The sequence below is a fragment of the Protopterus annectens genome, chromosome 11.part0 (genome assembly GCF_019279795.1).
Source record: "Protopterus annectens isolate FY-2018-M chromosome 11.part0, PAN1.0, whole genome shotgun sequence".
Lineage (NCBI taxonomy): Eukaryota > Metazoa > Chordata > Ceratodontiformes > Protopteridae > Protopterus > Protopterus annectens.
Genome location: NC_056745.1, coordinates 1472985494 through 1472999487, shown reverse-complemented (window position 1 = coordinate 1472999487; position 13994 = coordinate 1472985494). Strand labels below are relative to the sequence as shown.

Sequence of the window (13994 nt, the reverse complement as noted above, 5' to 3'; positions counted from 1 at the left end):
TGGACATACACAGTGTTTTGCTGTTTCTGAATTTAGGCTATAGGACTTCATAGCACTAATTTTACTATCTATGGGGATACAGGTGAATAGAAAACTTTGCAGCATACTGCTAGGATAATCATTTATTGTGTTTGTTAATCACTTACTGAAACAAGATGAATGAAACTAAAGCATCATTTAGGCATTATTTTATACAGAATTTCCTGGTCACAATGCTGCAGCTGTATATGCTGACAACGATTTTCTGAGTTACTAATCTTTGCTTCATTATGAGTATTTTTCCTGTTTGTGGTGCCAACATTTCTTCAATGATCTTGCCACTTCTAAGAAGGAGTAATATTAGGATGTTATGAAATAAAAGATGACATACGTAGTTCAGCTGACAGTTACTGGCTGCTTCCACTGTCACTGTTAGTAGGAGGTGCTTGACGAGGTATTCAGTACCACAGGGCAGTCTCAACTTTTAGCATAAGACAAGAAGTAGTTTACGGAGAGCAGCAGCTGGGCTCTTTCAGCTTCATACAACCTGTTTAGCTGAACATGGGCAGACAGAACTTGTGTGTTGCCGTACTTGTTGTTAGCTGTGCTGGCTTTATCTGTGAAAGAATCACCAACATTACAGAGTGCGGACTTACATGTTCTCAGGTAACAAAACACACTTTTTTGGTTTGCACAGGTATAAGTACTTGTATACTTCATCTGTTGACAATTCTTGGTATAGTATATGTAGGGACACTGTTTTTAATGCAGTTTTAGATGCTCCCTGATGTATCATTTTTATTAGAGTTTGCAATATGCTTTATGTACAAAATGTATAAAAAAACTATTTCAGGCAGGACAAATAATATAGGTTTAATCTGCAGCACATGAATTGTGTATTATATATGGCAGCCAAGTCATAAAGGATATTGTATGGTACAGACAAACGGCTTAGTTATAACACTCTTTTTACTACATTGCTGCTTGAGAACCCCCTAATTCTTACAAATGACACTTGAATACTATCATTCTGGTAACATTTGGATGTATATTGTACTGTGATTAAAACAACATGCTAACTCAACAATTGTCATCTTCAAGTGCCACCCTTTGTAAATGTGTACGATTCCTCCCCTTAATTGCAGTTCGATACAATGCTTTTTATACACCAGCAGAGCTTTCCAAGCAATGAATGCCCTGCAAATCAGCTTATGGCCCTGCTGATGACAGTTGTGCATTTTATACACATTGTATTTCTAAGGCAGAAGTGAGAGTAGCATTATACTGTGACTGTAGTCAGGTTAGCAAGCGATTCTAGCAGAGTCACACTTAGCAAAACATCCTTAGTACAGTATAGACAGTAGCAGTGCTAAAATTGGTACACTGACGTTTTAGTCCAAGTTTCTTTTCCAGTATTTCTAATTGCAGTATGAGGCAGAGTTTGCAGGCATTAAAAAGTTACTGTACCGATGCTCTTGTTATCATCCACCTTTCTGCGCACTGACATACCTCTCACAACTAATGATTGCACAGCTAATGCTATTTATTTTATGAATTTAACTGAGAAGTCTGCTTGGTGCAAATGTTTTTATCATTTCGAACCAAGGACTGTTGATTTGGTAAGTAGCTCACTTCAAGTCCCACAGAATGTGTGTGAATGCAGCAAGAAAATCATACACAAGACTGAACATGAAGTGCATTCATTTGGTCATAGTTTTAAACCTGCAAGCGAGCATTTCTCAAAGATGTCTAGACTCCCCTCTGGAGGTTTAAGGGGCAAGTCATAAACTTTTAAGTGCTGTGTGTGGTTCTTATGTGGAATCATGTTAAATGTAAAAGGTGAAATTATCAGTAAATGTGTGTATTTTTTGCATAATAGTAACAACAGAAAAATGTACTCAGACAATTATTGCTTATTTCCAGTTTGTGTTTGATTGTACAGGTTTGCTTTTGGCTGCGCATGTATATGAGTATGTCTAGATATGTGTGAATGGTTGATTGTGTTTGTGTCTGTGTGTATACATGAGTATGGCTGTGTGTTTTGTGTATGTGTGTACATGGAAGGGGTAAGAATATGTGTGTGCATGTGTGTATCTGTGTGTGCACACGTGTGCATGTGTTAGGGGGTACCTGCTTCTATATTTATGGTATCGGGGTACATTTTAGTATCCAGATGAACTCAGACTTTTTTCTATGATTTTAAAGAGGTCCACATAGATAGAGTTCAAAACCTACATTGCAAATTATGTGACAGACACTACAGTTTCACTTTAACGCTTTGATGCAAGTGATTTATACTGTCTTACTCTAAGGCTCTTAGGTAGCCCCATACGAATGGTAAGATCTCAGCTGCAGTAATACTGTTTGCACCATCATCATCATCATCAAACCCCTTGTTCCTATTTTTCTACGTGGAATCTGGGTGTCGTGTCAAGTGTCACCATCTTTCTCTGTTCAATGCCACTGTCCTACCTTCTTTGACACTCATGCCTGACTGTCACAAGTCTTCTCTAACACAATCCATCCCCCTCTTTGCTGGACACCCTCCTTTCCTCTTGCATTCTTCTTGTCTGTCCCAAATATTCTTCCCTATATTAAATTCTGCTTTTCTACCCATATGTCTGAAGCATCACAATCTGTTCTCTTTAACCTTTTCTGCAAATTAAGCTACTTTGGCCTCTGCTCTTATGTCCTCATTAATTCATCTGTCCAGGCATCCTGCCACCCATCTCAGATGCTTCATGTCCATCACCTCTAGCTTTCACATCTGCTCTGCCTTTACTGCCCAGGTTTCTGTACCATACAGTAGTACTGGTTACACCACTGTTTTGTGCACCTTACTTTTCGGTTACTTTGGTATCCTTTTATCCTGCACTATCCAGACACTCTATGCTAGTTGGCTGCAGCCTCTCTGATTCTGTTTTTGATCTCCTCATCATTCAGACTTCCCTCATCAACCACCCCTCCCAGATACTTGAAGTTGTTAACCTATTCCACTATCTTCCCTTCTATCTCTGTTCTCAGCTACTTCTGATTTCCCCAATTTACTGCCATTACCATAGTCTTATCGGTGCTTCATTTCATCCCATGTGCCTTCAGTTTTGCATTCCATTCTCTTATCCTATGCCGAAGTTCTTGCTGAATCTGCCTGTACTGCCACATCATCTGCATACAGCACCTTTGTTGATCTCACACCACAAGTTCCAGGCCAGATGAATTCACTCAGTTTAGTACACAATGATTTATTAAAATAAAAAAAATAACTTCGGCAGTAAAAGATAACAGCAAAACTTCAAACTCTTATACCATTAAGAGCAAATAACACTTCTCTGGCACCTCACCTTTCAGAAAAGCCATTTCAGAATACATCTTTCTGCTGGTAAACATACACTTAAATACATGCATTTGATCAATTAAATAATCATCCAATTAAGAATTCACTAAAAAAGCCAACTAAGAAGGTTAACTCTTATTATGTTTTTAACCTTCTTACATTAAATCTTCCAAGAGAATTCCCTATTCAAACCTCTTGGAAACATTGGATCATATTTTAAAATAAATATTGCTTCCTTCCTTCTTACATGTTCCTTAATTTTTCATCAGTACTGCAGTGGTGGTGCTGCAGTAGCATTGTCACCTCACAGTAAGACATCCTGTTCGACTCTTAGCTAGAGCGTCTTCTGTGTGGAGACATGCATGAATGGGCTACCTTCGTTGAAGGTTGTGCGTCATGGTCGGCAACTTGGCACGTAAAAATCTACTCCAATCATTAGCAGACCGGAGTTCTGCTGTGGTGACCCCTAACTGGGAAAAGCCGAAAGACACAACAACAACTAAACCTAGTATTTACTTGTTCCAAAACAGTTGTCTGTAACCCCTGCGGGTCTCCATTATGGTGTTCCTTAAAGTGCATAGCTTCAGGACTCTGAAATCTTTGCTTCTTGATGTCCCTTATGAACTCTTTTAATCTTGCAGAAAAAGTTCTCTTGCTCTGTCCAATATAAAATAATCCACAAGGACATTTTAAACGATATAAAATCTTTTCACTATTGTAAGTGATGCTGCCTCTTCTATCAATTTCTATTTCCATTAATGCTTTGAAAACTACCAGCTATGTGTTTGCATACTGTGCAATTGTCACATGGAAAAGTTCCATATCTCACTACATTATTTTCTATATTTTGGTCTCACAAATTTTCCATGTACTAATATGCCCTTGAGACTTTGGCCTCTTTTATATGAAAAAGAAAGTTTAACATTTTTTAGGCAGGATTTTTCTTTCTGTATATAGGACCAGTAATATCTAACTATTTTCTCTAAAAATGTTAGAAAATTAGTATACTTAGACACAAAATATAACTCACTTTCTTTTTTCTCTGCATTTTTTCTGCATGTTCTGTGCTTTATTCACTTTTTTGTTCATTACTTTATTATACCCCAACCATACTTTCTCTGGCTCATAGTCCCTTTCTAGAAATGTGTTAGCTGTATTTTGAACTTCCTTCTCACATTCCTTCCTGTCACTGCACAAACGTTTAGCCCTGACCATTTCCCCATAACAAATGGAAGAGATAGTGTGGGGGAGGTGACAACTAGTTCCATGCAACATAAAGCTTGGTTGTACCATTTTTCTAAATATTTTAGTTTTAAGTTTACCATCTTCTTGCCCTTCTGTTGTAATATCCAGATAATTTACTGTCTTTCCTTTTTGTAACCCATCAAATGTAATCTCAAACCTTTTTCCACCTCTGCATAGCCCCCTTGCAAACAATGTATTTATTTATTTTATTTATTTTACATTTGTTGACCGGGCTAGTCTGGCTGGATACATGTCCATTTTCAGCAGAGGCCCAAGGAGAAAAGCTCCACTATATACTAGAAGGTAACATAAAAATAGTACAACGGGATGCAAAATTATAAGCATGATAAGAAAATTAGTCCAATGTAGCATAGCAATGGTACTAAAGCAATTTGACAATAACTATAAGTAGCAAAACTTAAACGAAACTATAATTAGCAAACTTAACAAAGCTATAGCTATAACATAGAGAGATGATTTATGTTTGCAAATTCTTTGCTGTAGTAGGAATAGTACAGCCATAAAAGAAAGAGAGTAGTAAATCACATAAGCGTCTGTAGGTGCTTACAGTATTCGCAGTATTCACAATTGTTATAATCGTTTGTGCCAGGGCAATAGATTAAGAGGCAGATTTGATAGCTGGGAGCAACCTATAAATATGGGGGGATAACAGGTTGCAGAGGTAAAGTAGTATCCAAGTGGGTAGTAGATAGTTGCAGAAGAGGGGTAGTATTAGTGACGGGGACAAGCATAGAGGTAAATGGAGAGAATGAGAAGAGGGTTGGATGCTCAGGTCAGTCAGGGTTTGAGCAGGGGCATAGCCAGTGAGACTCAAAATAGTTCCTCAGTTGTTTCTTGAAAAGTTGAGAAGACCCTAGAGAGGTCAGTTCTATGGGAAGTTTATTCCAGTATGAGCCAATGGCGTTTGTAAACAAGGAGTCACCAACTTTGTTGTGTGTTTTGAGAGTGGCAACTAGTAGTTTGTTGGCTGAACGAAGGGAAGTAAGATTCCTGTAAGGGACAACAAGGTTATTTAGTACGGGTGTATTAGAAGGGTAGTGGAGGATTTTATAGGTGATAACTAATTGATGTAGGAGAATAAGATTTTGGAGTTCGAGCCAGTCAAGCTTTTTGAGGTTAACACAATGAATGGTGTGAAATGGGTAACCTGTGGCAAACCTGGCAATGCTATGATAGGCCATGGCAAGTTTCTGAAGGTTAGAGTTTGAAAGGTTTATAAAGGATGGGGAGACATACAATAGTGTGGAGATGAGATGAGTTTGGGCTAGAGACACCCTTGTAGATACTGTTAGAAAGGGCTTAAGTCTATAAAGAGCACCAATCTTTTTATTAACAGCTTTGATGGTTAGGTCAATGTGGTAATCAAAGTTTAGTTGATTATCTATTGTGACGCCTAGTAGTTTAGTGGAACAGTCAGGTGTAATGATAGTGCCATTGTCAGACATAATTGAAAATGAGAGAGGGGTGGATTTAAGGGTAGGAGAGAAAAGTAATAGTTTGTTTTTTTTGGGATTAAGGAGGAGACAGATATCTTGGAACCATTTTTCTGCTGCTGTAAAGACTTGTTGGGTAGAAGAATGAAGTTCGGCTGGGGAAGCAGCAGAACAGATGAGAGTTGAATCGTCTGCATATTGAATACATGTGGAAGTGGGAAGAGAGGTAGACAGGTTATTTATAAATATGGAGAAGAGAAGGGGTCCTAAGATGGATCCTTGAGGGACACCGATAGTGACTGGGAGCAGAGAGGAAAGATGGCTGTCCCAGAGGACTGCTTGTTGTCTATCTTTCAAGTAGGAGTCAAACCAGTGCAATGCCAAAGGTTCGAGAGAGAGACATTTCAAAGTGTCTAGCAGAAGGTGATGGTTCACCATATCAAAGGCTTTAGAGAGGTCAAGAAATAAAGCAGAGGAGAAGAGATTGTTATTGCGATTTTTGTTGATAGTGTCTGAAAAGGAGAGAAGAGCAGTGGAGGTGCTATGGAAAGGTCTAAAACCATGTTGGGAGTCAGAAAGTAGGTTATTATGTAAAAGATGATGTAGAAGTTGTTGGTGTATACAGTGTTCCATAAGTTTAGATAGAGGTGATAATAAGGCTATAGGACGAAAGTTGGAAAGTTCATTAGTGTTTCCTCCTTTATGCAGAGGAATGATATGGGAGACTTTCCAGAGGGAAGGAATAGTAGATTCAGTTATTGTTCTATTAATTAAGATGGAGACTGGGTATGCTACTTCAGCTGCTGCAAGCTGCAGATATTCAGCTGGTAGTAGGTTGGCTGAAGGAGTGCATGGTATAAGTTTTGAGAGTAATTTGTGTATATAGGTTGTGGAGACTGTACTAAATGTTAGAGTGGGGGTGTTATTTTGAGGAGAGGTCATTTTGAGGGAAGTGTGGGTAATCATGGTCTTTGCTAGAGAGGTGACTGTTTCAGAGAAGAAGGTGTTGAATGTACTTGCTATTAAGTTGGGTGGAGTCTGCACTAAGCTAGCTGGAGTAGGTGTTTTGGTATTGCCTGGATGGAGCAGTTTATTGATTCCTGACCAGAATTTTTTGGGGTTATGATTTTGATTTTGTTGGTGTTGAAGGTAATAATTTTTTTTATCAAGATAGGTAAGTTTTTTTGTAGTGTTTCTAAGGTATTTGAAGTTTTGGTGGTCAGTTGGGTTATTATAAAATCAAATCATCAATGTATCTGTAAAAATGAACATGTTTTCTAAAAAAGTCATTCTTATACACATATAGATTTTCATACAAACCCATAAATAAATTAGCATATGTGGGAGAAAAAGCTGCCCACATTGCTGTCCCACACATCTGATGATACAGAGAGCCATCAAATTCAAATATATTATTTTCCAAACAGAACAATGTCAGTTCTATAATATCCTGTGTACTGGGGCTTTTCCCCAGAAAAGATTCTATATCTTCTATGCCATCACTATGTTTTACACTGGTGTATAGGCTGACTACATCTATCACAATAAAAAACATGTTCTTTTGCCATATTATATTCTTTACTTTATCCAGAAAATCAAAGCTGTCTTTGATATAGGAAGGTAGTTGTATCACCGTTTTTAACAAAGATTGATGCAAAAAACACCAAAATTATAGGTTACATAATTGCAGGCAGTTACAATGGGATGACCTGGAGGGTTAACCTTGCTTTTATGTATTTTGGGCACACAAAAAAACTTTGCCAACTCACTGCTTTTATTTAAAAACTTATTTTTAGCATCTTCATGACTAAAATAATTTAGTCTAACCCCTTTATGTATTAATTCTTCATAGTTCTTAACCATCTTCTGATAAGTTAAGAAACCTACTTTATCATAGATTTTATAATTTTCTAGATGCTGTAAACACATATTTACGTATTATGTGTAATGCATTATTACTAGTTGTCCCCCCTTATCTGCAGACTTAAATATGAGTTCAGAAATCCAAAGCACAAGCAGCAGAGGAGTCCTAATGAAAAATGAAGGCAGGTGTAGAGGCAAATAAATTTAATACAGACCAGGATTAAGCACTTTCATAAACAAGTTACTTCATCAGAATCAAATCACTAAAAAACAACACCATCCTTTTATATCCCTCCACAGGATCACATGATGCATCATTACCTCAAATAAATGTTCTTAATGTACCAATATACTCTAAATGTTAAAACAAGCTGAAACCATAACTGAAAACAGAATCACACACATCAAAATTCATAAAGCATAATAATCTAAACCACAACAGTACCTAACTTTATAATGCATTTAAAGTCAAAAATAGTGTGGAATATGTCAAGGAACAATAAATTTAATCGAATTGAAATCTGGACCAGTTTTATACAACATAAGACTTAAGCCTTAGTACACTGACCATGGACAGTCCCTTATTTAAACCAGGGTGGTTGGTAGCATACAATCTGAGCTGCCAATGCAGTTTTCTCAACTCTAAAATGTCATTCCAGGGGCTCCCCTGGTCTTCAGTCCTTTCTGATTGTTGGCTTAAATATAAGTTCCTTTCTTTGCCTTAAATGTTTTAAAGTGACCCGTTATTTTTTGTCTCATATTATATTGAATTTCACTTCTGAAAAACCTTATTGCACTCTTGCTCTATCGCATAATTTAACATACGATGAAACATTTCAATTTTATCACACTTGAAATGAGGCAAAAATGTGCTTTTATAAGAAACACCACTAGTATCAAAATTACTATAAGCATTGCATTCTAAGTCAGAATTACAAGAAAAAAACTCTCATAACTTGCAGCATCTACAAAACTTGCATTGTTCACATCTGCTTCTAAACCTTTTGTTTGATTTCAATAGAAATCTATTAAATGTAACTTGGGAACAAAATGAAATACTTTCCCCTTTAACTCATACATTCTGGGAAGAGATGTTGGGATAAATTTCAAACCCCTGTGTAAAACATTTTTTCTTCATTACTAATAATGCATTCGGACAAATTAACAATATATCCAAACCCGCTCACATTTATATTATTACAAAGTCCCGTTTCCTTATGTCCATTGTCCTCATTTGTTGGTTCGGGAATTATATCCGGCACCACACTGCTGATCCTGACAACTTCTCTTCTTATTCCCTTGTTGTAACCCAGGTTGGTCACAAAAATTTCTGTTTAGATACCCTGGATTCTGTCCCTTTGGGAGCAGTGGGTAGTTTTTTAGTGAATTCTTAATTGGATGATTATTTAATTGATCAAATGCATGTATTTAAGTGTATGTTTAGCAGCAAAAAAATGTACTCTGAAATGGCTTTTCTGAAAGCTGAGGCACCAGAGAAGTGTTATTTGCTCTTAATGGTATAAGACTTTGAAGTTTTGCTGTTAACTTTTACTGCAGAAGTTATTTTTTTATTTTAATAAATCAGTCTGTGTACTAAACTGAGTGAATTAATCTGGCCTGGAACTTGTGGTGTGAGGTTTGGTTTGTTCTACAACTGTGTTGATCTGTCCCCTCAGACCTGTATACTAATGTAGTTAATCACCATTATGAGCAACAGTGGGTTCAGAACTGAACCTTGATCCTTGATGTGCACCCACTCCCACTAGGAACCCTTCTGTGAGACCAAACACTGTTTGTATTGAGTCACTGGGTCCTTGTACATAGCCTGCACTAATTCTATCAGTGTTTCTGGAACTTTGAACCACCATAGGACTACCCAAATCAGCTTTCCTGGGACCTTATCACATGCTATCTCCAAGTCTAGGAATGCCCAGTTGAACTCTTTCCACATTTCTGGTATCTTCTCAAGTATCTGTCTCAATGCAAACATTCGGTCAGTTATGCTGCATCTCTTGATCTGAATCCAAATGGCTCATCTCGCATCTTACTTTTTACTATTCTGCATATTGTTTTATCACTCACCCTCTGCAAAACATTCTTGCAATGTGGCAGGATTATGATACCTCTGTACTGTCCACAGTTGTGAATGTCGCCTTTGTTCTTGAACACTGGCACTAGCATGCTTGTTCTTCAGTCATCTGAGATATGCCTTTCTTTCCATACTGCTATGAGTGCTATCAGGAGCCATTTATCACCTAGCTCACCTGCTGGAATCTCCTAAGAATGATGTCTGACTATCTTTATCTTTCTATCTTTGCCTTGCAACCTGATATAGTGTCTTTGTGTCATCTGCTGAGTCACTTTCCAGAAACTGGTAGAGTTCCTCGGATGCCTTGTTCTTTGTTATTTCGTAGCCTGTTTGTTAGCCGATCAGTCGTCCTTCTTAGCCTGGTCCATCATTTCTGTCTTACACTTTTTCGTACACTCCTTTGCTTTGATGACTTCCTGGGCTTCTGCATTCATCCACTACCTTTCCTTACGTAACTTATTTCCATACTGGCTTGGCCACATATCTGTTCTGTCGTCCTCACACGTGCTGTTTTGAGGTGGTACCATTCTTCTTCAACTCCACCTTTTTCCTCTTCTTGAGATGCTGGAGTCCTGAGTAATTCCTTGAACTGTTGTGCTTTCTCTCCAGTCAACTTCCAGGTCTTCAGTCTGGTCTCTGTTGATCTTAGAGCCCTCTCTGACCATTGCTTGCAGCTGATTGCTGCAACCAGTGGTTTATGCTGTGGACTGACTGTTTCATTGGGGATGACTTTGCAATCACGGATTCTACCCCAGTACCCTTTCCTTACCAAGAAGAAGTCTGCCTGAGTTGCATGTTGGCCACTCTTGTATGTGATCATGTGATCTTGTGATTGTATTTCTTTCTGTACCACGTGTTGATTACTATCAAGCCATTTGCCAGACAGAAGTCTGCAATGGCCTCTGTTTCTTTAATCCAGATGCCCCAGCCATGTGGACCCAGGCAGTCCTGATATCCTGTTCAGTCTGTCCTGATATGTGCGTTCAGGTAACTCGTTATTAGAAGCCGTTCTTGTTGCCTTGCTCTATCCAGTTTATATCACATGGGATCACCCATTACCAACAGTTCAAAAAATAGATGTAAGAAAACCAGATATAGTAGTCCATGAAGAGAAGACAAAAGTAGCACTGATCATGGAGATTTCCACACCCAGTGACAACAGTGTCTTATATACAGAGAGACACAAAGTCATAAAATACCAGGATTTGTAGGCAGATATGAGGGCATTATGGAAGAAGGATCCCAGACAGTTCAAACAGTAGAAGGAGCAATGGGTCTTAAAAAAAGGAACTTACAATCGTACTTAGATTTGTTACCAATACATGTAACATATGTAACTCCATACAGACTGCAGAAGGAGCCATTACTGGGCACACTGGGTACTGGAAGAGCACTTCTAACTAACATCAAAGATTGAAACAGTACTAATTTCATGACCTTTAATCATGCTTTGACTTAGGAATGGTGTCCATTCTGTCATGGTATTAGAAACCCAAAAGTCTTGGAGAAATTAAAAAGACAGAAGCCATAGGGAACTTCCAAACACTGGACCCATCTCAGTTTAGATTTGTCAAAGGCAGGCCATACTTACTCAACCTGATGGATTTTTTTGGCAAGATCACCTTCAGCAGTTAAGTAGCCATGAAGGCAGGAAGGACACAGTTACAGTGATGGTGATAAAAACTACAGTAACACGATAACTGTTGTACTAAGTATCTTACAACAACTGATAGTACCAGCCAGCAATGAAACAGATTGAAATTCAAAATACAGCACCAGTCTCTGAGTAAACAAGACTGAAATAACATTGTATACCATCAAGTAATGTAGTGTATTATAAAGTTATAGAATAAAAGCAAAGTGAGCATTACTGTGTCCCCAGCAAGTAAAGTCTTTGTGCAAAGTCTGTAACCCTCGCTGTTTTCAACCTTTCGTACCATATGTATGATAAGGATTTCTAGATATAAGTCACTGTGGTTGATATTTACACAATAACTACTTTTAATGTTTGAATATTTCAATGCACTATTGATTTTTGCCAGGGCTCATATATTTTCTCCAATCCATAAATATAAATATGACTTATTACTGCAACATTTAACACAGTAATAGAAGCAGGCCCATAAACAGTGGTGGGCAAAAGGGGCGGCTGCACGGGATACAAGCTGTAAAGTTGCATATTTGGTGCTATAGCTGAGGTGTTGATTGGCCCCACAAAGGAGTTTCATAATAATTTAAGCTATCATGATCATGAATCATGATTGCTGACATGGGATACAAGCTGTAAAGTTGCATATTTGGTGCTATAGCTGAGGTGTTGATTGGCCCCACAAAGGAGTTTCATAATAATTTAAGCTATCGTGATCATGAATCATGACTGCTGACACGGGGTATAAGCTGTAAAGGTGCATATTTGGTGCTGTAGCTGAGGTGTTGATTGGCCCCAAGAAGGAGTTTCATAATAATTTATGCTGTTGTGATCGTGAATCATAACTGCTGAAGGGACAGTTGGTCTCAGTCAGGTTTGTTTGTTAAGAACTGTAGCAAGAAGCCAGAATAACTTTTTGTTACAGCTTATTTTTTTTGTAAAAGAAATCTTGTTTTATAGCTCATTACCCCATTTCAGCATTGTTTGTGTGTGGTACAGCAGGTAGCACACTTTTCTTTGATGTAGAAGGTTGTGGGTTCTTTCACCACCTCAGGTAGATGGATTGATGACACTGTAATGCAGCATCGGGGGTGGGGGGGTTGCACTCCTGATTGTGTCATCCTTTAGATAAGACATTAAATTGAGGCCCTATCTGCCTATGTTAGTGGTAGCTTAGGCAAATATAAAGCTCCCACAGCACCTACAGAAAAAAGTAGGGAAAGTCCTGACCAAATTTCATCTAGCAGTACAAAGACCAACTTGGCACTATACAATTAGAAATAAATAGAGCCTGGACCAAAAAAAAATTTTTTTTTCATCATCACCTAATTGAAACTAATCTTGATATAGCATAATAATATCTTTTGACAGTTTTACTTCAGGTAATGACCTTTGTGTATCATGTCTCTACTTGGCCCAGTTATTGGCTATGTCTACCTCCCACTACCCTCTCTCCAGCTTAATTTGTCCTCTCCAGGACCATGTGCCAAACTCTTTGCCCTCTTGCTTCTTTACCCCCTCACCCCAGGGTTTACACTGTTTGTGGTTGTAGCATGCCCTATTACCTCTTGTATATAATCATTCAAAAAATCGGATGACAGCAGCCTTTTTATTTACAGTCTAATAGATCCATATGATACTCATTTATAAATAATCTTCTACACAACAGAGATACATACTGCTTCTTTAATAGTAACTCCACTAAAAATAACAGCTATTGGTTGCTTACAATACATCCAAACACACAAAACACAAGTAAATGAACTGAAAAATGTGGGAAGGCTAGGATAAAGCAACCCTAGGTCTGAAAACAAACTTTTATGTCACTGCTTTAATGACAAGCTTTATAAACCCTCCTTCGAAATTCCTATGTAATTAAGTATCAAGTGACCAGAAATTTATACCAAAGCTAGTTCAAGAGATAATAAATATGGGTGACTGTTATGACTTCATTTGTCCCTCCAAAACAAAATCAAATTAAATGTAGTGTTAAGCAAATATGAAATCAATACAAACTCACCAAGGGCTGAAGGGGAAAAAGCAGCAGCCATGTCTGGATATGTAGGTTCAGGGTTGTCTTTTTAAAGAAGGGCAGCAACAAATAACTCATAATATGACATTAGAACTGAACATCAAAATAAAGAGATAGGGGTTAGACCCTTCCTAGTTTACGTGCTGACAAAAATAAGAACTCTAATAGGTCATCAGCCATATTTTGCCCATTAATGCTTAAATTATTTATGCAGATGTTTTTCACTTAATTTAAGAAATAAACATATTTTTGGTGAGGAATCTGTTCTCTCCCTGTGTCTTCACACGTCTAAATTGTTAGCCAGTCCCTGTCTCCCTTACTCTATAAGCTTATAGCTAAGTGCAGCCCAG

The 13994-nt window shown here is 37.9% G+C and overlaps 1 protein-coding gene across 1 annotated transcript in view; it reads left to right on the top strand.

Moving 5' to 3' along the window:
• The first annotated feature begins 464 nt into the window (after window positions 1–464).
• Window positions 465–13994, top strand: part of IL17REL (interleukin 17 receptor E like) — an 877228-nt gene continuing 863698 nt past the window's right edge. Inside the window, exon 1 of the mRNA XM_044088776.1 lies at window positions 465–645. Within this exon, the coding sequence (XP_043944711.1) occupies window positions 541–645 (105 nt within the window). The 5' untranslated portion in view covers window positions 465–540. The remainder of the gene's footprint in view (window positions 646–13994) is intronic.